The 23,987-nt window shown below is 33.8% G+C and overlaps 2 protein-coding genes and 1 pseudogene across 2 annotated transcripts; all 3 read right to left on the minus strand.

The window, feature by feature from the left end:
• Positions 1–3,363: 3,363 nt before the first annotated feature.
• On the minus strand, positions 3,364–5,347 carry LOC133856537 (EPIDERMAL PATTERNING FACTOR-like protein 6). The gene is made up of 3 exons (XM_062291588.1): positions 4,973–5,347; positions 4,654–4,697; positions 3,364–3,807 (listed from the first exon to the last, which is right to left on the minus strand). Exons 1-3 carry the CDS (start codon positions 5,076–5,078, stop codon positions 3,583–3,585), a joined length of 375 nt encoding a protein of 124 aa, XP_062147572.1. The 5' UTR covers positions 5,079–5,347; the 3' UTR covers positions 3,364–3,582.
• A 7,230-nt stretch (positions 5,348–12,577) lies between these two features.
• LOC133857462 (IQ domain-containing protein IQM4-like) lies at positions 12,578–17,896 on the minus strand (annotated as a pseudogene).
• Positions 17,581–21,138, minus strand: LOC133857382 (IQ domain-containing protein IQM1-like). The gene is made up of 8 exons (XM_062292637.1): positions 20,984–21,138; positions 20,283–20,756; positions 19,967–20,081; positions 19,794–19,859; positions 19,317–19,405; positions 18,909–18,996; positions 18,456–18,788; positions 17,581–18,366 (listed from the first exon to the last, which is right to left on the minus strand). The coding sequence occupies exons 2-8, from the start codon at positions 20,705–20,707 to the stop codon at positions 17,920–17,922; spliced, it is 1,563 nt and encodes a 520-aa protein (XP_062148621.1). The 5' UTR covers positions 20,708–20,756; positions 20,984–21,138; the 3' UTR covers positions 17,581–17,919.
• Between the last annotated feature and the right edge of the window lie 2,849 nt (positions 21,139–23,987).

The following is a 23,987-nucleotide window of genomic DNA, read 5'->3' on the forward strand; positions in this document are numbered from 1 at the left end:
ATATCTTTATTTATTTAATTTGAAAAAATTCTGAGCATCGAAATAAATATATATATATCCTTGTCCCTTGTCAACTGTCAAGTGTCAACAGTTACTCAAAATATGTTCATAATTATGCAATTTCATAACTGGCAAACAAAGGTCTAACGTTCATATTTGTCTTTATTTCTCTTAGAAAAAAGTTATTAAAAAAAAATGATAAATGCAAAGAAAGGTCTAACGTTCTTCGTGCATTGTCTTATTACCCTGCCGTTAAGCAAAATTTTATGATCTCATTTATAATTTTATACTCTAATTAATAATTGGACTGTAATAAAGTTTCTAGAAGTAAAATATTTTAATTGAAAAAATTGATAATTCAATGATCAAATTGAAAACAACTACAAATTAAAGGACCAAAAATAATAATATATCATATATGTAAAAGAAAGTCTTCCTCTAATTACCTTAAATCATTTATATTAAATTAACGTATGAGTACTTTAATAATGTTTGTGAAAATCAAATGCTTTAAGAACATATATCAGTTCATAGCTACAATTGAGAAAATTCTTCCAACTTAATTTAAATAAAAATTTTATCCAAATATGTAAAAAAAAAAATACCAAACTTATTTCATCAATAATAATAAAATAAAAATTAACGATGTGTGTTTATAAATTATCAAACCATAAGTTAAGATACTCACTTTTGGATGAGTTGGAGACTCGCACTTATGACTTTGATCTATACGGTCATTACGTTCTCGACTTCTCTTATTTAGAGTAATGATTTTTGTACAACTCTTATACAATTTTTGTACAACTCTAACTAATTTTTTTTTTATGACCAATCATTGGATTTGTTTTCTTACATGTGGATCCTAAATATTCAATGGTTTATCTTTAAAAAAAGTTGTTATAATTGTATAAAAATTGTGTAAAAAATATTACACCTTATTTATGGGGGGAAGGATGTTATTATCTTATCAAGCAATTTTTAAGTGTTATTTGCCTGGCAATAATGATAATATAAATTTGGTTATGGAATATTTGCTTTCCCCTCTCTCTCTCTCTCTATATATATATATACATATTAAAAAAAAAAAAAAAAAAAAAAAAAAAAAAAAGGCCCGATTGGATTTTTCAAGGAGATGTTTGTTTTCAAGAAAAATCTTGATTAATCATCAACAACCCTATCAAAAACTCAGTAAATTAAGAAATTAGCTAAATTGATTGAGTTTTAGGAAATAATTTTGGAAAGCTTTAAAAAATATTTTATAATAAGTTAAGGGTGGTGGAAGCTAAATTTGGGTTTGTATAGGTTCCTGTAAGTTTTCAATTTTTCAATTTTTCTCCTATTGGTTTTTGGAAAATTTGCTAAATTTTAGGATTTTAAATATAAAGTTTTGATTACTAAAAAAAAATTATTTAGCATGGAAGTGAGGAAAAAGCTGCTACAATAGGGTTTCTATAAGTTTTTTTTTTATCACATTTTATAATTTTGGGAATCAATTCAAAACTTATTTTTCTTGTTTCCTTCTTTTTTTTTTTAGAATTTCCACAAATGAATAAAAATTTGACAATTTTTTTGAAAACTTAAGAAAAGGTCCTTCTAAATTTAAATATGGGTGGCAACTATGATTAGGATTTACAGAAAGTCTTTTTAAGTTTTTCTATTTTAAAATTCAAAAATTAAATTTATGCCAATAATTTAGAAATTTACTCTTTTTTTTTAAACTAAAAATCAAATTCTAAGAATACATCACAAATAAATAAAGTAGTTACAAAGAGGGGGCAACTAAGTGTACTATTAAAAAAAAATATTGTCATTTAATAGATTGTTGTGCTATTGTTATATAACTTGATCACGTGACAATAAAAATTAGTCTTTAATTCAATACATGTAACAAATAAAAAAAAAAAAATTTAAGAGACATGCTATTTAATATGGAAAATGACTCTTGCACAATTGTTGTGCAAGATCTTAGAGATATTGGGTAGGTCCCATGTGATGGGTTCTACCACATGGATCCCACGTGAGACTCATCTCATGTTTCTAAAGTGGTGCACAACTGTTGTGCACCAATCACTCCTCATTTAATATATTATAGTCTTTTTCTCGATCTATTAGTTTGAAAATTTACTATTGATTCTGTAAAACCCGCTTTGTAGTTGCAATTCACATAAATTATAGCGTACCGATCTGTAATGCCCAAGTAACCCAAGGTATATCCCATCAAAATCCTCTCTCAATTCGGAAAGTCAATTGCATGAGATTTTGGTCCATCCGTAACTTCAGGTTTTTTCAAGGATCTCTTATGTGCAATGTTTGAATTTTGTGGCCATTGTCCAAAAAAGAAAACATAATCTTTGGTTATTAGCTTATATTAAGATTCACAGATCTTTTCCTTTTTCTTTTTTTTTTTTCTTTTTTTTTTTCACTTTTATGGGGTAATTACTTTTTTTTTCTCATCAACTATCGATTATTGTCAATATGCCACCACAAAATGACGCATCGACCAAAAGAAGGCATGAAACTACAATTTTCATATTGTTACCTCTTTCTGTCGGTCAAATTTGTGAAAAGACTTAAATACACAAACTTAAAATCAAAATTTATATAAAATACCCTTAAAATAATTTTTTTAAAAAAAACAAATAAATAAATAAATAAGCAAAAAAAAAAAAAAAAAAGAAAGGTGGCTGACACATCCTTTTTCTTTTCTTTTTTTTTTTAAAAATAAAAAGTGTATATATTATGTTTAATATTTTTTTATTAAATTACTGTTTGAAGACATTTTTGTCTTTAAACAAAATTTACCATTTAAAAATAGAATATTCCGTCCGATTTAACGATATTCCTTAACGGAATGGGGGTAATGGTATGAAAATGATAGTTTCATACTCTCTTTTGGTCAAGATGTCAGTTCGTGATAACATGTTGACAATGAACGGTAGTTAATGGGGAAGATAATTAACCCTACATTTAAAGTTGGTCATTTAAGCACATGATTTTTACATTTTATGCAGCATGATAGGTATTACGTATTATTTGATAATTTTTTTTAAAATTAATTGTTTATAAGAGGACCCTTTTTTTTTTTCATTTTTTTTAACGAAAGATCTAAATATTAAATTGATCTTACATCACAAAACATAAAGTTCCGAAAAATGATAGCCACATGCTATGAAGTTACATAGTCATAGAAACAAATAAAATTCTTACAATAAAATGTTATCTATGACTTTCATCTTCCGCTAACCCATGCACAAAAATAATTAAAGAGCATATTTACTTCTAGCAAACTAGATCTAAGACAATGGTAGCCAAATATCTTAGAAAAAATTATTTAAAACCGACCATGAGAGATAATTCTTCACATTCATCTAATATTTATCTCATACATCGCCACAATTACAGATAATTTAGATAGATTTAAAAGCATTTTAAATTGCATACGTTGAGAACTCTAGCTAAAAAGCTTTAACCCTCTAAAGTCTAAACTACAATTCCTCAGCTTCAATTTCTCGACAAAAAAAAATAAAAAAGAAGCCCAGCCTTTTCTGCACGTGCGCCACTGAACTAAAACCATTTATTTGTTCAAGGATTAAAGAAAGAAGTGCCACACTTGCATTTCCACCCAACAGGCTCATAATTGGCATATTGAACTCCTATATGATCAGTGGTTGTGGGTGTTTGAGTGGGATAACAAGGAATGCAGCCTTCACATTTCTGCCGACAACTTGGTGGTCTCGACCCCAGCCTACTGAGCCACCTGTATGTGTCTTCTTTCTCATTAGGTTCTCCTTCAATGCATCCAAGCCCCTTGAGAGAGAAACCAAGATCAATCAAGGAGACATACCGATGGAACCCGTATTACATGTGCGTGGGGGATTGGGATTGGGAATGGGATTGGGATTGGGATTGGCTGCTATTCCCTACTCGGATTGCAGCATGCCTGATTGTAATTTTGAGAGGCCTTGACGGGCCATTGGCTTGATCAGGTGCTCGGACACATGGGCCCATCTAACCCTCTCACAATTACTTATCCGGTAGTGCAATTAAGACACAGAAAATTCCAATTTGTGTGTGCACTTGGGATCGGGATACCCGCACATGGGGAGTCCCAATTTGGGTAACCCCATAAAGTGTGAGACCGCATAATCAACTTGCCCCTGACAGTTCAAGTGCCCAAATTGCTAGCCATTGGGCCTAAGTGCAGATCCCCAACCCATCAATGCGGGATTGAGATTCCCTTCCCAAATAATGTAATTTTGACTGTTTTTACTTTTTAGCTGCCACCAATTTAGAATGTAGCATGTTACAATCAACAATTGAGTATATTTTTGTTTCTTACATTTTATATTATAAAAAAAATTTGAGTCAAAATCTATATTTTGATTTTAAAAAAAAAACAAACATCTTTGCAAAATTGAAGAGGAAGCCTTTTAGGAAGGAAATTTTTTTTTTCTAACTCAATAACATGCCACATTTTTCATAAGTAACATTTTTCAAGCTTTCCCACCCTTAAAAAGGCTTAAATTGCTTAATTTGAGAATCTAGGGGATCCTCGTGTGTGGGTGAGAGAGAGAGAGAGAGAGAGAGAGAGAGAGAGAGAGAGAGAGAGAGAGAGAGAGAGAGAGAGAGAGAGAGAGAGAGAGAGAGTGAGACCTGTTTTGAATCACAGGCAGCTTGAGGGAAATGTGGAATTTGGCCTGTTGGATCAAGTATAGAAATTTGAGTAAATATAATAGTGAGAGCTGTAGTTTAACCAAAACCAGAAACAGACAAGGTCTAAAGGGAAAGATTTGACAAATCAAATGATAAGAAATGCTCTTCCTAGCACCATAACGAAATATGTCATGATTTACACAAAAATGTTAAAAAAAAGCTTCTTCTTCTTTTCCCCCGAGGGACAAAAAGTTGGGAGTAAGAGTGAAAAAGAAACGGATTTGCTAGCGAGACTAGAAAAAGCATAGGAATAGCTAACCTTGTGTAGGAGCAGCGTCATGTGATTCCAAGGGCCTGCTTGTTACAGAAACACAGGTCATTATCTGCAGAATAGCCATTAGGAAATAGCACGTTCTTTTCTTCATCTTTCTAACAGTCCCAAAAGATGATGATGATCTTTATGAGAGTGAGATGAAGAGAGAGAGAGAGAGAGAGAGAGAGAGGTGGGTTTGAATCACTCCCTAGTCCCTTCAAGTCACTCACAAGCGGCCAAATAATAAATATTGCTGTAGGAATAGAACCCTGGTGCAAGAGAAGACAAAAAATAGGGACCCTGGAATCTCACTACTCACTCTCTCTCTCTCCCTCTCTCTGTGCTGTCTAGGAGGAGAGTTTTGCTTCCCAAGCAAGTCAAATTTCTGTCTAGGAGGTGGGTTTTGCTCCCCATTTTTGTCTCTTTTCAAGAAATATCATCGCTTTGAAGAAGCTCTGACAAAACACTCACATCCTAACAATCTAGTTGTGCCACTGTTTGTCTTCTCGTTGTAAAGACTTCTACAGTTCTACCTATTCTTCCACAGTGCCACGGCCCCCTTTAAACTTCGGAATTTACCACAAAGAGGAATAAAGCTCGGTGTGACAGTATTATAGCTTGAATCCAAAATCCAAAATTTAATAGTTATTTTCGCTATAACATAATAAGTAATTATGTTGTGGAATATTTGTTTGAATAGTAATAAGAATTGATTAATGTGATATAAAATTTAAGAATGTTTTATAAAAAAGTGAAAAAAAAAAATGTTTTAGTGGCCTATTTTATTTAAATAATAATAAAAAAAATTATTTGATGTGATATAAAAAGTATAAAAACGTTATAATGTTTTTTATTTGATTTTTTTGAGAGAAATAAAAAGAAATAGAGGGAGATTAGGCCCCGTTTGAAAATTCATCACCTCTCCCCTCCTTTTAGGAATTTTTTCTGAATGATTGGAAAATATGATTGATTTGATATAAAGTTGAAATAATTTATATGAAAAAGTGAAAAAATAATTAAAAAAAAATAAAAAATTGAATTGTAGTGAGATTTTTTATTTAAAAAGTAATAAAAAGTTCTGATGGGATATAAAAAGTAAAAAAAAAAAAAAAAGTTAAGAATGTTTTGAAGTTGATGTTTTTTTGATAAAAATTAAAATAAGGGAGGGGAGAGGAGAGGAAAATAAATTTCAAACAGGGCTAGGATGGTTTGCCAAACAAGCTCTTACTAGTGGAAGATATTCCGAACATAAATTAGTTTATAGATAACATATGAATTATAGAAGAGTTAGTGAACGTTAGGTTTTTATTAAACGACACCGAGCTTTATAGTGAATTTTAAAAAGTTTTAAATATAATTTGACTAATTTTTTTAAAATAATAACCCATATGTTGTTAATATTTTTGTTTTTTGGGTCATTACATATTGTAGTAGACAGGGGCAGAGCTACCCCTGGACTTGGGGGGGCCCCCAAAGGCCAGCGGTTTATCCCAAAAAAAAAAAAAAAAAAAAAATTTACTCCTGAATTTTTTTATTTTTTAATTTGGCCCCCTCCAAAATCCTAAATCCTAACTCCGCCCTTAGTAGTAAAATAATCTAATAACACTATGTAGTGTTGAAGTATTGCATGACATAAATCTTAACAGGGACCTTTAAATTATTAAAAATTTAAGAGAAAAGATTATGACATTTCATTCTCACATTTAAATGTTAAGTCTTATATTAACTTTTTATTAAGCGAGACAAGAGGGATTTTAAAAAACATCTAAAAGCATATTAATCTTTTTTAACGCAAAATATGACTAAGAATGTGTTTGTGATTGCGATTTCGTAGATTAAAAGTGCTATTTTAAATTAAATCGCAGAAAATGAACCTTATGGCAATTGTGTTTTTAAAAAGTTGTGATTTGAAAACGTAAAAAATTGTTTTTTCAAATCGCAAGATAATGTGGTGTTCTTTTAAAAACGGAAAATTTTAAAAGTTAACCTTTAATTTTAAAAGTTAGACTGTAATTTTGTCAAACACTTAAATATATTTTTTTAAAATTATTTTTTAAAATCACATGTTAATTGCAAACCCACACAAAGACTTTCACGATCCATTACAAAAATTTTTCTTTTATGTTCCGATTGTTTTGGCGTAAAATGATTTCGGCATTTTTCGGTGTTTGGTAGGGGCGAAAATAATAGTCAACCGGAAAATGATTTCTGTTTGATAAAAAATGCTTAGTAAATTTCGAAAAAAAATTTACGCTTTTTAAAAGTGTAAATCGTTTTCCGAAGACACCAGACGTAGTCGATTTATTTTAAACGGCACAGTCGACCTTCACGTTCAAGCAGCTGAGCACCATCGAAATATTGTCGGTATCGGAATCCGACAACATCCGGTTAATGTCGCCGGAATCTGGCGACGGAATCCGGCCACCTTCGCCGGAATCCGGTCAGCCAAATTCCGGCAACCAATCTAACCGAAATCCGGCCAGACCAGTCGGATTCCGGCCATTTGGCCGGATTTGGCCAGAGAGCCGGATTCCGGCCGGTTGGCCGGATCAGGCCAGAGAGGTCGGATCCCGGCTGGCCCTGGCTTTCGCCGGAATCCGGCTATCCCAGATTCCGACGAAACTGTTCGGATTCCGGCCTTTATCTCAAATTCTGGCTATATTAGCCGGAATCAGGTAAAAATTGTCAGAATCTTGTCGGTCAGTGACCGAATCTCGTCATCGATGATTTTTATATTATTTTACATTAATATTTTTATGTTGTGAATAAAAATTAATTTTTATAAGTTAATATGAATGAATAAAAATATAAAAAAATATTTGTGATTTTTCGTACGCGCCAAACACCAAAAAATAATTTTTTAAAAAATGACTTTTTTAAACCCATTTTAAACGGAGCATTAAAAGCAGAAAAACCCTTGAGAGAAATTTACTAGTGTGAGACGTACAGTTATTGAATCGAGATCAGTCATAGTACTTTTGGTTGGGTCAAATCGGAGAAATGGGTTGATGGGGCACACACAGTCCATCTGCCTCTTGACTCAAAAAGTCTGGAAGATCCATCTGGGCAGGAAGATGGATGGACCGGATGGTAGTGATTGCTGATGGAGATTAAACAGTGGTAAATGGCTGTCCTTTAATGACCCATCTCAATCAGTAGAGTGGCAGACTCACATTATTATCTCATCACCAGTTTCAGTTCTTTTTAGCAGTTAGTTAATATCAGCTTTATCAATCAATTGGCTGGAAATCCAGGAAACATCAAACAAGCTTTGATTAAAAGTGGAAAAACGGAAAGCTCTCTGCATCTTTGACCGGACGGTTTAGTTATATTTGCCCTTGTGCTTTACTTAATTATTTGTTATAGATTGTTTCAAAAAATAAAAAATTATCTGCTATAGACATTCAAGATAGATAGGGGGATGCTATTCTCTACGGAGACGTGGGAAACGGATGCCTTCATTTCAAGCGGGCGGTTGATTATTTGATTCAGGACTTGTTTAGGTTTGCGATTTCAAAAAGTACGATTTAAAATAACGATTTTAAAATGTGCGATTTGAAAAAAATGATTTTTACAAACGCAGTTAAGCGTTTGACAAAATCACAGTTTAACCTTTAAAATCGCGAATTTACCTTTAAAATTTTGCGTTTTCAAAAAAATACCATCTGATCTGCGATTTGAAAAAGCAGATTTTCTGCGTTTTCAAATTGTAATTTTTAAAAACGCAGTTCCCAAACGATCTATGTTCTGCGATTTGGTTTAAAATCGCACTTATTGTCTACAAAATCGCAATCCCAAACACTGCAATAGATTTCCGATAGATCAGATAAAATCGGAAATGCCCCTTATCTCATACTACTCCTTCGATATATAATCTAATAGTTTTTTGAAAAAAAAAATTAAAAAAAAAAAAAATTTTCATATCGAATTCAAAATGCCATGCTATTATTACTTAATAGTCATATTTCATATGGCGAAGGCATAGTCTTCTTTTTTCTCTCAAATACAAAACTCATTGGCGCCGAGCATGAGGGAATACTAGACGTTTGGTAATTTCTCCTCCGACTAGAATAAAAGATCCCATTGAAGCGGCTAATCCCATGCATATTGTCTGTACATCTGGTCGTACAAATTGCATAGTATCATAAATAGCTACGCACTCTTAGAATAAATAAAATAGTTATTTTTTATTATTATTATTTTACTATTCCTAAATCAATTAAGCAACTCTTTTTTATTTTTATTTAAAATGAAAATAATCATTTTTCCGTGTTATTTTCACTTCATTTTGGTATATATCAAATGGGTCTCTTGCCATTTTCTTTAAATAATTTTTTACTTCATTTTACAAGGGTATTATTGTTATTTTAGTTCCACTCATTTTGTTGGAATTTTTTATTTATTTTTTAAATAAATAAATCTCTCTTCATAGAAGGGGCTAATAATTTTTTTACGAAAAGAGGCATTATAACTTTTTTGAGTTTGGAGGTACATTGTAATTAAAGTGTGAAAGTTCACGAGATTAGGTGTAGTTTCCCATAAAATTGAAGAAATGGGAAGATTATAATAATTACTATTAACAAAAAGTAAGATTATAGTAATTTTCAAAATATTATTTCTTTTATATTAAAATAGTACAATATTTGACAAAATCTATTTTTTAATACGAATATATATATATATATATATGAACTTTCACATTCAATTTTTTTTTAAGAATTTCAGCAGATCCAAAGAAAAATAAGAATTATAATCTATTTTGAAAAAGAGGAAATATAAATCCTGGTTTCCTCCAAATTTAAAATGAATTATCTTTATCATTAAATTGGACCAGCTGTAGTTTTTAGTTTTCACATTAACACTAAACACTCTGTGCTTCTTAGCCAAAATCTGTTGAGATAAAAAAAAATTGGATGAAAAGAGTGTTAAAGGGCTGGATAAGTGCATGTACATTTTGAATAAATTTCGGTCTATAAATTTGCCAAGTGTTCTTTAACACATAAGAAGTACATGATTTTTTTTATAATTATTTTCACATACTAATTAAAAAAATGATATGCTTTTCTCATGTTTAATGGATACTTAAAAAATTTATAGACGGACAAAAAATTCTTGAACCTAGTTTAGAAGAAATTTCTATCAATGGGTCAAAACTTCACACAGTTAGTAGTATGTATATAATGTATTATAGGAGATCTGATCCACCCAGTATATTGGTCGGCAAGCAAAATGAGGTGAAATAAATAAATGATAGGAAGAGGTAAATTTAATTAATGTGTAAGTTCAAATTACCTTTTAACAGGTGATGTCCAACAAGTAAAATATAATTGAAATGTGGTGAATGGTGAAGTCAAAGTTCAAACTCAGGATATTTAGCTTTAATATCATGTTAAACTACCACTTATTTTAAAAGTTTAAGCAAATAAGAATAAGTAAATTCAATCTTCTAATCACTAATTTAATAAGCTGATTGTGTTTAAATGTAAAGAGTGGCTCAATGCTATACATGTAATGTTTGTGTTTTGTTTAAATTGCTGTTTTAAGTCAGATTTATCTGGCTTAGAGTATATGGGATCTTGTACCTCTATTTTCCATAATTTGCCCTTGCACTTTCTTCAGTAATATATGATACCACGTGCTATTTGTTATACATATATAATAATGATAATAATAAATAAAAAAGAAAAAAAAGAAAAAGAAAGAAGAGGTTATTGTTGGATTAAATTAATGTTGCCTTGAGCGGCCAACTATAGGGATTGGTGTTGGAACTTGGAAGTGCTGCTTGTTCTTGGGGCAAATGGGATGGTCTAAAGACAGAGCCAGTAAAACGAAGAATTTTGGAGACAGGTTGTTAACCGAGTTGATAAGAAGTATTCGAATCATTTGATACTAAGAATGTTTCTCTGGACCCTCTAAGCTAAAATGATGATTCGTTTGGTCAGAGAAGCACCTTGGCTGGAGTGCTTTTGCCTTTTTGTTGTGCACAGAGAGATTTTCCGATGGGTGATTGAGTGATTTGATTACTCACTGTGGACTCTGTTCCGGTTTTCCACGGTCTACTTCATCTCTACCGAGATAATTCATATTTTATTCTATATATTTAATTGAGAAATGCTACATTCAAATATTTACTTATTAATGTCTAATAAAAATTATTATTGTTTTTTAGTTTAGATTTAATTTCATTATCACTTTCTTTCATAAATTTTTTGAAATTAAATTTAAAACATTAGAAAAACTAATGCACATATGTTATGTTTGTTTTTTACACTACCTAAACCAGATCATCATCTGCCAAATCAAAGAGTACTACTAGGAAGGAAACCGGATCTTTTTCGATTTAAATGAATTAAAGAGGATCCAAATTCACTTAAAAGTATGCGTAATATTTATTTATTATGTAATTTCATAGTCTTTTTCTTGTCGCTTGGTTAATGAAATAGGGCTCTGATGGGTTTATTTGTTTGAAGTTGGCTCCACAATAAATTATTAAAATCTATTGAGGGAAGTAAACACCATCAAGACCTTCTTAGATTAGCTACCTGAATTAATCGCAGCCAATCCCAATTCAAAGTTCTCATACCCATCAAGATTTCGCAATCAAATTGGAAAAATGGAAAAGAAAATAATTGGCAACAGAGGAGAATAATAATAAAATAAAATAATGTTGTGTCACTAATATGTACATTTTATTTAATTTTATTACCTCCACTTTGTGCTTTACAAGAAAATTAATAAAATCTGTTGGGAATAATCCCATTAGGCCCGCCCAAGTTGGGAACAATTAGCCTTTCAGCCCACCTTAGCCAATGCAAAAAAAATGGGCCCAAAGCCCACCGAATACGAGTCATAATGGGTATTTAGGAGTCCTTAGTAGATGCCGTCCCGGGACTCACAAGATGAGCCGGCGGTCTGTTATATGGACATTGTTTCGTCCTATATATTCTGGAATCGCGTCCCGTCCCTGATAATATGGGATTAACATTAATCCCGAATTTGTCTTTGTGAATCTTGCCTTGAGATTATTAGGGGAAGTATCTCGATTTGGAAGGTATGCGGTTAGGGTCTAATTTTAATAGCGCTCTTAGGTTAAGGGAGAAGAAAGAGACAAAACTCTAAGGCGTTGAAGGTACTGATCCCTAACATATAAATAGTCAAAGACCTCAAGTAAGAAAGAGGGATCACCATTGTTGCACTTACACATACTATATACTCATACTAACTTAAGCATCGAAGAGAGGAACACTGGCCAACCCCCAGGCGTATTCTCTTCACATTGCAGGTATTGCAACAAATAGAGGACAAGAGCACCGGAAAGGAGCGAGCTGTTTCCGGCCATATTGAAAACTGTACTAACAAAATCCAACCCAAATTATAGAAGCCAAAATTGGGAGGATAAAAAACCTTATTTGGATCACAAACCCTATAAAAAAAAAAATGAAGTAATAAACATCTAAAAAAAAAAAAAAGAATTAAACATTAAAAATCAAGGAAAAAACAAATAAAGTAAGTCCCTTTTCCTCTCCCATTTGATAGAAAAGATTCATAGAAGTGCCCTTGGTGCCACTAATTTTGTCCCGTTATATTGTTAAATATAATTGACCATAGATTCGGATGTTCAGTAATTTGTTATTTGCATTGTTAGCAATTCTCATAGTAAATCTGCGAGAGTTTTATAAAGCATACTTATCTTAACAAGAGAATGGATTGTCCGAAATCTGCTCAGACAAATGGATTCTCTTACATTTACTACCTAAATTGTTAACCATCATGTCAACAAAATTGATAAATATCTATCAATTCATCATTAACTTTTGATCATGTGGGTTTTATAAGTAGTCTCTCATAATTATTTGTCCGAAATTCTCTCAAATTTAGATAAAATAATTTTAGAGGACGCTAATCATGACCCAAGACATTGATTCACCTTTGGTGAATTGGCTTTGCTTAGATGCAGTAATTGGGGTCCTCGGACTAGGGAGTCCAATGACTGCAAGTCTAGGAGAGACCCAGACCTTTGAGCTGGGCCGTAGTTACCAAAAGGCCCAGGGCTGGCCCACGTGAAAGTCTGGTGCATCTGCATTGGCATCATCGTTAGTATTCTTATTCTTATTTTCTTCTTGATGAGCGGTCGTGATTGTAGTCTCCTCCTCTACTGTGACATCTACGTCAATTGTATTTTCACGGTCTGATTTTGTAGATCTATAGGGACCCATAATCGATTCTGTTTTTGGTTCGTCATCGGTGATCTTAAACGAAAGACCGTCATCATCAATTGCATACCTCTGCAGATGAAGAATGTAAATTAAAGATCAGAATCAGCTATTTTGTACCGTTGGTTGAAAGTTACGTGCAAGGAGAAACTATATGTACCTTAACATTTGTAAGATCTACATGGTTCTTTTGAAGGAAGCTAATGAATACCCTGAAGTTCTCCTCTGTAGGGTGATAATGGCCACTGTACGGCCAAATGGCCTCAAGAAGGCCCTCATGGGCGACTAATCTTCCGGCTGCTGTCGTGGCACCCCCGGCTAGAAAGCTGGAATGCTGAAACGAGCCTTTCTTCTTCTGACCCACATACAAAGATCTGGTTGTGCTGAGGACGAATATCCACTTCGAACCTTCTACGGTTTCCAAGAGCAGCCCAGTTCGCCGATAAACAAGCTTTCCGTTTTCAACTATCACCTCATATGCTTCCCTTTCTTTCTGAAGTTGCCCACATCGAAAAGATATTGCACACATTCATCAGTTACATGATAAACTTCTATGTATGCAAACAGACATTAATTTGTATATCAGTCAATGAAATTATGGAATCCATCGGAATATACAACTTACAGGTCCGAGATATTCGACGCATTGGCGCTGTAGAACGTTCCTCGGACACTTCTCCAGATTTATTTCTTTGCCGTCTCCGAAATCCAGCCTTCATTTCAGAAAGCAGCTGCGAGTTAGAAAATATTCTAAACTGGCTTGGGAGAAATTGTTCTACGTCAGTCTATTACATTGGGATCTGTGTACTCCACGTGCATGTCCCACACGGACAAAGAAAAATAACACGCGTCTTTTGCATGTGACAAACAATGTTTTTTTAATAAATTATCTTTTAACTTTGTTGTTATTATTAAAAATAATTGTGTTTTCCACGTGTTGAGAGGGTTTTTTTTTTTTTTTTAATTGGCTAATCAACTTGTGCATGCGAACCAAAACGTAAGATTCCAAGCTGTCTGTTCTTAATTTTCAACGGTCACAGAGCAACCTAATTATAACAGAGTAAGCGTAGTGAAGGGTTTTCTAAAAGTATTACTCACCAATAGAAGAAAGGTTCAACGCTCTCGCTTTGAAACCAGACAGCATAGTATAAGTGTAGATTGTGCCCATACCGATGATGTGGGTCAATCTGTAGATTTAAAAAATAAAAATAAAAAGGAAATCGTATAAGTGTAATGTTTACTTCATCCCTTTTTTAATTATTTTCCTTTTCTTTTAAGCCATCCCATCTTTTATTTAGGCAAGAATATATATATATATATATATATATATGAAGATTCCTACAATTTTGGAGTGCCCCAATCGTGAGCATTCACAATTGCTTTTTCGTAATTTTTTTAAATTTAACTCTCAAAATTTACTTCAAGGGTTTTAGCTAGTCACTTTTTTAAACCATCAAATAACAAACTCTCTAAATATTTCTCTACTTTAAATAAATACTATTTTTTAATCATTCAACATAATGGAGCAGATTTTATTTATTAGAGAAAGGGAGAATATTGGCACCATTTGCAGAAAGTATTATTAAAAAAATTATAATAGTCTTTTTGGCTCTTTAAATTTAAAAGGAAAATCTGACGAATACGAAGTTTAACATTTACTAAAGAGTCTTATTTAGGCATTTTTATTAAAAATATAAAGAAAAGCTAAATATGAGGAGTCCATTGTAAGTGCTATATTCATATAATTCGAATTCGGGCACCTCACATAAAGTGATTGCATGGCCCTTTTACTCGAAGCTGATGGCCCCGAGTTGCCCCTTTGTGTGGCATACCCAAATTGCATGCAATTCAGAAACTTTAATGGTAGGATATCTCAGTCCAAAGCTATTAAGTGGTTGTTGATTTTAACAAATTAAACACAATGTATTTAAGTTTCGATGAAACTTTTCAAGTTTTATGTGGCTTGATAGAGCACCAAAATGATTAGCTACTAATATCATGATCATTGAATTGCATTATGATTTGCGGTAAGAGCATAAGAAAAGGATTTGAGGACTCACAGCTTCAAGCCAGTGTAGGAGGGCTAGTTTTTTAGCATTCTCATCCTTGGACAAGCCCTTTCCCACCTATATAATTAGCAACTCTCATTAATATCCAAATAATTCTCCAATATGGAAAAGAAGAAGAGAAAAAATAAGGCCATGCAGAGATGATTATGATGCACAAAAAGAGTACCCTGGCAGCTCTGGTCCTTGCCCTCGCCCACCGTGAGACAGCAGTTTCTGGTTTCTCAACATTGAAGAACGACACAGAACTCTGTTGTAGAGCTAGAGAGTCAAATGCCTTCCACCTGCATTGTTATGTGTGTAGAAATATATGAGAAAACATAAAATGTAAGAGAAAAGAGTCGAAGCCAAGATAGAAATAGAGAACACAAAAAATTAGGGTTACATTTTGTTTATGTTAAATTCATTGTATTAATTTGCAATACAATATGATCCTATTTATATTTATATTTATAGAGAAAAATGTTAAATTCAAGGAAGGAAGGTAATCAAATCTCTTGAATTTAATTACAATAAGTACTTAATAAGGAAAACTTTTATAAAGTCTACTCTGGAAGATATTCTATATTCTAATATCTTCTCAAAGTGAAAGAAAAACAATTAACTTTTTTTTTTTTAAAAAAAAGGAAGATGTTTTGTTCTTTCTTTTTTGAGAACACAAAAATTAAGGCTACATTTTGTTTATAATGAATTGATTATATCTGCAAGAGATATGATCTTTTGCAGTTACAAGACATAACTCTTGACCATCTTGTCCATGTGGCAATGTGGTCCTCTAGTTAGCTCTAGGGTTTTTTTTTTTTTAATCTAAAAAAATAAAAATAAAATAAAAGTAAAAGTTATCACGTGGGCAAAAATGGTCACAATCAACGGTAAATACTCAATCTCTAGGAATTTATTACAATCACAATCAACAGTAAATACTCAATCTTTGTTTATTTCGAAGTAAACTACTTTTTAGAAAACATTTTCCCTATTTTTCGGTATTTGGTTCGACCGAAAACATTTTCGATTAATCATGAAAAACTTCTTTAATTTTTGTAAAATTGTTTGCCTTTTCTAAAACCGTAAACTATTTTTATGAGTTTGAGCTTCTCATTTTCAAGTCATGGGAGTTTACGGACAACCACCCGAAGTCGCAGGACGCCCATAGGAGTTGGCAGGCCACTGTCGGAAGTTGTCTAACCTCCGCTGGAATCTGCTGCCATTGGAGGTTGCTAGTATCCACCACGGTGTTCGCCGGAAGACGCTGTCTATTTTTTTGTACGAGTTAACAGTTGAAAAATATTTTCAAATAAAAAAAATTCATTTTTTCTGAAAAATAATTTCGTTAAAAATATTTTTCAACAAAAACATTTTACGTCGTCGAAGCATTAATAAAGAAAATATATCAAACATGATGCGAAAGACGATCATATATTCTAACACAAACGCGGGCACACAACTCACGATTTAAGAAACATCAAATGGTTAAAGAATGCCAAGAGACTAAATTGACTAATGATAGCTCCTCCACCACCACTGCACAGTCTGCATGCAAGGTTTCTTCGATCGAGTTCGGTAGCTCTGATAGACTTTTTGGACCTTAACCGCGGCTGCATCAAGCTCACTAACGGGTCTTGGCCGGAGAGAAAAATATTGCTGGTTCAGGTAGAGAAAGTGTGGGAATTGGTTTATGTTTCAATCCGTTTTTGCAGCCAAAAGTATCCGAACCCAAGTTCTCCCTGTCTTGAGCTAGATTCTTGATCAACGAAAGACTCCTTTCAAGCACAACATTTTCGGGTTTGCAATCGCTCGAGCGGCTTATGTTATATATTGGTGGTCATCTTATTACACCCATTTGAGGGGTCATGGTTTCTGAGTCTGTTTTCTTAAGCATGTTCTCAAGGCCAAACCCATTGATTTGCAAGCGCCAAGAAGCTAGCTCAATTTGTTCTCAAGGCCAAACCCGTTAGTTTTAGTAACTGACATAATACATATCACGTACGTCACATTAATTTATAAGGACAATTTGAGAGGAATATGATTAAGGAAATGTTGACACTTACACTTGCTGTTTTTGACACACGTTTAGTATTGTGGAAGTCGTCCACTTGTTGATGAAGAGCTAAAAATTAAACAAATCCAACGCGTTTGTGGTGCTATCTTAAGAATTTCCATGTAATTTGATGTTTGTAGAAGAGTCAATATGATCCGTAAACGAACAGGAGTAGTCGCGAATTGAACAAGCTTGGACAATAAATTGCAATCAATCCCGATTCAAAGTTCTCATACCAATCATCAACACTTGGCAATCAACATGGAAAAGAAAATGAAAAGCAACAAAGGAGAAGAATAATAGAATAAATTTGTCTCAGTCGACATGCATGTATATTTATTACCTCAACTTTGTGTTTTACAAGAAAAATCAATGAAATCCAACCCAAATTACAGAAGCCAAAATTGGGAGGATAAAAAAACCTATTTGGCTCACTTAAGCCCTGTAAAAAAATGAAGCAATAAACATCTAAAAAAAATTAATGTTAATCCCTTTGTCCCCTCATTTGCTAGAAAAGACTCCACATTGTGGGCACTAGAAGTGCCCTTGATGCCAAATAAATCCTATAAAAACTCTTTCACATTTATTACCTAAATTGCATGACCCAAGCCATTCATTCACCTTTCGTGGATTGGCTTAATTAGCTGCAGTAATCGGTGTCCTCGGACTAGGGAGTCCCATAAATGTAAGTCTAGGGGAGACCCGGACCTTTGGACTGGGCCGTGGAGAAGGGATTGGACCATAGTTAACAACCTGCCCAGATGGCACCTTGGGCGATAGGTTGACTTGTTCCAGTGCTCTCGATTGTAGCGCTGCAGGGTAGTCCCGGACACACCCAATGCGGGGCCCAGCGCCTGTGCTCCACTTGCAAGATAAGGGCCTGCCCACGGGAAAGGCTGGTGCATCTGCATTAGCATTCTTAGTTTCTAGTTGATGAGCGGTCGTGATTGTAGCCTCCTCATCTACGCCAATTGTATTTTCATGGTCTGATTTTGTAGATCTAGAAGGACCCATTTTCGATTCTGTTTTTGGTTCATCATCAATGACCTTAAATGAAAGACTGTCATCATCAATTGCATACCTCTGCAGATGAAAATAGTAAATATCAGAATCAGCTATTTTGTACCGTTGGTTGAAAGTTTCAAAGTTACATGGAGATGCACAATAAGTACCTTAACATTTGTAAGATCTACGTGGTGCTCTTGAAGGAAGCTAATGAATTCCCTGAAGTTCTCCTCTGTTGGGTGATAATGACCACTGTACGGCCAAATGGCCTCAAGATGGCCTTCATGGGCGACTAATCTTCCGGCTGCTGTTGTGGCACCCCCGGCTAGAAAGCTGGAATGCTGAAACGAGCCTTTCTTTTTCTGACCCACATACAAAGACCTGGTTGTGCTGAGGACGAATATCCACTTCGAACCTTCTACGGTTTCCAAGAGCAGCCCAGTTTGCCGATAAACAAGCTTTCCGTTTTCAACTATCACCTCATATGCTTCCCTTTCTTTCTGAAATACCCACATCGAAAAGAATATTGCACACATTCATCAGTTACATGATAAACTTCTATGTACGCAAACAGGCATTAATTGGTATATCAGTCAATGATTTCAGAAAATACAACTTACAGGTCCGAGATATTGGATGCATTGGCGCTGTAGAACGTTCCTCGGACACTTGTCGAGATTTATTTCTTTGCCATCTCCGACATCCAGCCTTCATTTCAGAAAGCAGCGAGTTAGAAAATATTACAACGAATAGAACGACAGCAAACTGAGTTTGAGAAAATTCTTCTAATTCAGTCTATTAAACCGAAATATGTGTTCTTCACGTGCATTTTTTTTTTTTAGGATTAACATATCACATAGTCTTTAGAACGAATTTTCCTAACCTATTTTGAAGGAAAACTTTGATCCTTTTTTAATTCACTAATCATGTGAGAAACAAAACATCATATTCCAAGCTCTCTGTTCCTAATTTCCAACGGTGACAGAGCAACCAAATTAGAGAGGGGGATTTCTAACAGAAGTACTTACCAATAGAAGAAAGGTTGAACGCTCTCGCATTGAAACCAGATATCATAGTATAAGTGTAGATTATGCCCATACCGATGGCGTGGATCAATCTGTAGGAAAAAAAAAATCGTATAAGGACCAAAGTTTACTTCCTCCCTTCTTTTAACGAGGGACGTAGAAAATCTTTACTACTGAAGACCATTGCGATTTTGGGATGCCTGAATTGCGTACAATTGGAGCACCTCATAAAGGAGCTGTAGAGCCTACTTACTTAGAGCTGCATTCCCCCTCTTAGTGGAATGTGGCCCAAATTGCACGCAATTCAGGCTCTTCAATTATGAGGTATCTCAGTCCAAAGCTTTTTTAAGTTTCAATGAAATTTTTCAAGTTCTATGTGGCTTGATAGAGCATCAAGCTGATTAGCTGAACTAATATCATTATCACTGAATTACATTATGATTTGTGGTAAAAGCATCAAAAAAGAATTTGAGGACTCACCGCTTCAAGCCAGTGTTGGAGGGCTAGTTTTTGAGCCTTCTCATCCTTGGACAGGCCCTTTCCCACCTGTAATTAGTACCTCTCATTAATATCCAAATAATTCTCCAATATGGAAAAGAATAAGAGATAAAATAAGGCCATGTAGAAATGATTGTGATGCACAAAAAGAGTACCTTGGCTGCTCTAGTCCTTGCCCTCGCCCACCGTGAGACAGCAGTTTCTGGTTTCTCAACATTGAAGAATGACACAGAACTCTGTTTTAGAGCTAGAGTGTCAAATGCCTTCCACCTGCATTGTTATATGTGTAGAAATATAAGAAAATATATCAAAAATACATGAAAGATTATCATAAATTCTAACCACAAGCCCCAAGATTTAAGAAACACCAAATGGTTAAAGATCGAATGCTAGGAGCATTCTTTTTTCTGATTTATCTTTTTACTCATAAAAAAAAAAAAAAAAAAAAAGATCGAATGCTAGGAGACTAACCAGAGCTCCTCCACCACCACTGCACAATCTGCAAGGTTTCTTCGAGTTCGGTAACTCTTATAGACTTTTTGGACCTTAACCGCGGCAGCATCAAGCTCACAAACGGGTCTCGGAGAAAAAAATATTACTGGTTCAGGTAGAGAAAGTGTGGGAATTGGCATATGTTTCAATCCGTTTTTGAAGCTAAAAGAATCCGAACCCAAGCTCTCTCCATTTTGAACTAGATTCTTGAATGAAAGACTCTTTTCAAGCACAACATTTTCGGGTTTGCATTGGCTCAAGCGGCTTATGTGATTGGTGGTCATCTTGTTACACCCATTCGAGAGGGTCATGGTTTTTTCTGAATCTGTTTTGCTAAAGCTGTCTGATCTCAAGTTCACACCTCTCCCCTTGGGAGATAAACTGATGTTGTAGGCCAAACCCATTGATTTGTAAGCACCAAGAAACTGAATTTGTGGCAAGCCAAGCCAACGCCTGCTCAAAATGATTTAAGAAATTTATATCAGACCACAGAGGAATCATGCAAATATGAACAACTACAAAATCCCCCACCATCCCATTTTCTGAATTCTCTCCATTTCAAAGACAAGCAAAAGCCACACAACAAGCAGGGAAAGAAAAGAGGCAAACTGCTACTCTTGTACCATCAAAACTAAAATATATATCAGAATCCATCACAGAAAGATTAATAATGAACCTACCTGCAATAGGTTTCCACTTTCCACGATACCCTTTTTCTGAGTTAATTCCAACCAAATTCTGAATGGATTAATCAACCACCAAAGTGCAAGACGAGTATGACTCTCACTAGTTCACGTTGCCTGGCTTATATACCCGTCATTGGAAACAAATTTTCCACATGTCCTTCAAATACGCGTCAAAAATTGGAAAAAATGGACAAGAAAAGAACGAAAATGCAGCGTTTGAATTCTTCGAACCGAAAAAGCAAGATACGTTTGGATTGGGGTGTGATATATAATATATTCAACGGTTTGTTTAATCGGTTCAAAGGCACGAGTGATTTGATGGAGTCAAAGTGGATTGGGGTGTGATATACAGAGGTCGAGATTTCATTTTCATTTCCCCACAGTACGGACCATAGCACTATAGCAGGACGTAGAAAAGAGGGAAGTTACTATTATTAGAGATAGGAATGGGCGCAGGCCGGATTGGATCGGATTTGCATGTTTTCTACAACTCACCCCGCAGTAAATGGATTTGAAACTCAAGATTTGCAACCCGCATAGTGAATGGTCAACCCGTTGGACCTTGGGTAGTGCAGATCGGGACGGGTTCATGCAGGTTCGGGTATTTTTTTTTTTTATTTTTTTCTGGGCCCAAAACTAGAAAAATAATTCACAATCTTGTTAACCCAATTTAAAATTTGAAAATCCCAATTGAATCAACCTTACCAGCAAACAATAACAAGAAGAAAGAACCAGAATTACCAACAAACCTAACTGTAAAGAACTTTTTTATTCTTTTATGTGATTGTAGATTGAATGGATATGTGTATGTGAGAATGTAGAGATGAAAGTGTATATAAGAATGGAATAAGAATATATATGAAATGGATAGTGCAGAATTGAATGAAATCAAAGGTACACAATTTTGGGCAATTCGTAACTCTTATAATTTTTTTGGAGAAAATTTGATGAAATCAAAGGCACACCCCTAGTCATGATTCTTATAATTTTTTTGAGAAAAATTTGATGGTACGAGTATAAAGGGATTGCGGGGCGGGTGTGAAAAAATTTAATACCGCAACCCGCCCCATAAATTACGGGTTAGCATATTTAGGGCCCGCACTTTTTTAGAAATATCTTATATTCGTTATTGACGGGATGAGTTGGTGCGAGACGAGGCGGGTTCACGGGTGCGGATAGATTTTGCACACCCCTAATTTAGAGATATGAGATATAGATGGGCGGTCAAAGAAAGTACCTTTGCCGCGCTTCCACGAAAAACCGCAACTTGCTTTAGAGATCTCCAACAAGACTTGGGTTTTCGTGTCTCAACTCTCAAGTGCTGTCAACAACTCTCGTTGGAAAATGGCTTCGGTCGCGCCTGCGACTCTTGAAGTTATGCTGCCTTTTTGTTGCATAGTGTTTGTTTCTGCATTTGTTTTCTCATCCTTTATGGACTTTTCCTTTGGAAAAGATGCATGTGGTTACTAAAATACCCTTTCCCATTTTCGTTGATCAATCATGCTTTGTGGACAGTTATAACTTGAACTATAAACCCTTACAAATTTGACTCTCACCTTAATCAAATTTAATTGTTTAATGACTGTTATATTAAGTATCATGTGAACTTACAAATTGAATTGACAGTTAATATAACAGTATTTTTAAGAACACTAACTTTGAGTCTGGTTGGAATTACGTTAAGAAACATAACATACCCTTAAACTATATACTTTGACTAATTAATATAGAAATATATGATCGAGATGTTTGTGGTCGATCGGTACGTAGGATAAACCATTATTGTGATTGATAGTTGCATTAGGGACAGGATTAGTGCTAGCTTGTGGCCTGGGAAAAAATGTTCAATGCTGCATGCTAGCTAGCTAGGTGGATCAAAATCAACAGAGATTTGTCAAAAATCGAGACCATAGTTTGCGTGTTTGATTTGATTGGCATATGAACTATGCACTTTCTCTAGATTAGGCGTTTAATAGGTCTATAAGTAGTTTATTAGAAAAAAGATTAATAGCTTATGGGTAAGAATTCTAATTAATAGATTGAACTATGCACCGTTTAATCTGGCTTGATTATGGGTAACAAATCTAATTAATAGATTAGTAAAAAATTATTAATTAGAAAAAAAAAATTAATAAAAAATTCTTTAATTCAAATTGATATAATAAAATAACATGAATAAGAATGATTTGTTACATAAATAAGCGCACAATAGGGACTATTGATTTTGGATATGATAAAATCAGGGAAAAAAAATTACATGCAAGTTAGAGCATTTACAAATAAATTACAATGGCTTATGTATTTTGGATTTCTATATAAAATGGCTAACTAAATCCCTAAAAAAAAAAAAAAAAAATCATCCGGTTCTCTAAACTAAATGCATTTTGTTTTGAGTAATGCTACACATTATCTCCTTGTCCTCATTTTGTCCCCCCAAAATTGATGTGGCTCTTAAAATCACCATTGAATTTTTAATATATCACTATTGAATTTTGATCCAATGGTGATTTTAAGAGCCACATCAATTTTAGGAGGACAAAAAGAGAATAAGGAGATGATGTGTAGCATTACTCTTTTGTTTTTCATCTACAATGTTTAGCCAGACGTATGGAAGCACTATAGATTAATGTATAAGTTTTTTTTTTAATGATTTTCTTTTTTCCTCTCTCTCTCTCTCTCTCTATATATATATATATATATATATATGGTCATTTTTCTCACTCTCTTCCTCTTTCTATCTTTAGAGCAAGTATATGTTTGGGAAATGAAATAAAAGAAAGAATATTTAAATAATATAAAAAAAGAATAAACAATCGGACGTAGGGTGCATTTGAAAAATCATTAGTTAAAGAAGGAAAAAAATGGCTTTTTGTTAACTATTTTAGATAGAAATGTAAAGAATTTATTGTGAATGTTCTTACCACAATTAATATGAAAATCTATAAAATCAACCATCATTTAATAGAGATTGAACTAATTAATTGAGTTGAATTGAATT

This window comes from Alnus glutinosa, chromosome 14 (assembly GCF_958979055.1).
Source record: "Alnus glutinosa chromosome 14, dhAlnGlut1.1, whole genome shotgun sequence".
Taxonomy (NCBI): Eukaryota; Viridiplantae; Streptophyta; class Magnoliopsida; order Fagales; family Betulaceae; genus Alnus; species Alnus glutinosa.

Bases quoted from the DNA above. Each gene is read 5' to 3' on its own strand.
- LOC133856537 (XM_062291588.1), bottom strand. From the start codon at position 5,078: ATGAAGAAAAGAACGTGCTATTTCCTAATGGCTATTCTGCAGATAATG. The intron at 4,698-4,972 runs GTTAGCTATTCC...TTGATCCAACAG, and splicing joins TGACGCTGCTCCTACACAAG to GCCAAATTCCACATTTCCCT. The intron at 3,808-4,653 runs GTCTCACTCTCT...TTCTCTCTCAAG, and splicing joins CTGCCTGTGATTCAAAACAG to GGGCTTGGATGCATTGAAGG.
- LOC133857382 (XM_062292637.1), bottom strand. From the start codon at position 20,707: ATGGGTTTGGCCTACAACATCAGTTTATCTCCCAAGGGGAGAGGTGTG. The intron at 19,860-19,966 runs GTACTCTTTTTG...TACTAATTACAG, and splicing joins CAAGGACTAGAGCAGCCAAG to GTGGGAAAGGGCCTGTCCAA. The intron at 18,789-18,908 runs GTAAGTTGTATT...TGGGTATTTCAG, and splicing joins GCATCCAATATCTCGGACCT to AAAGAAAGGGAAGCATATGA.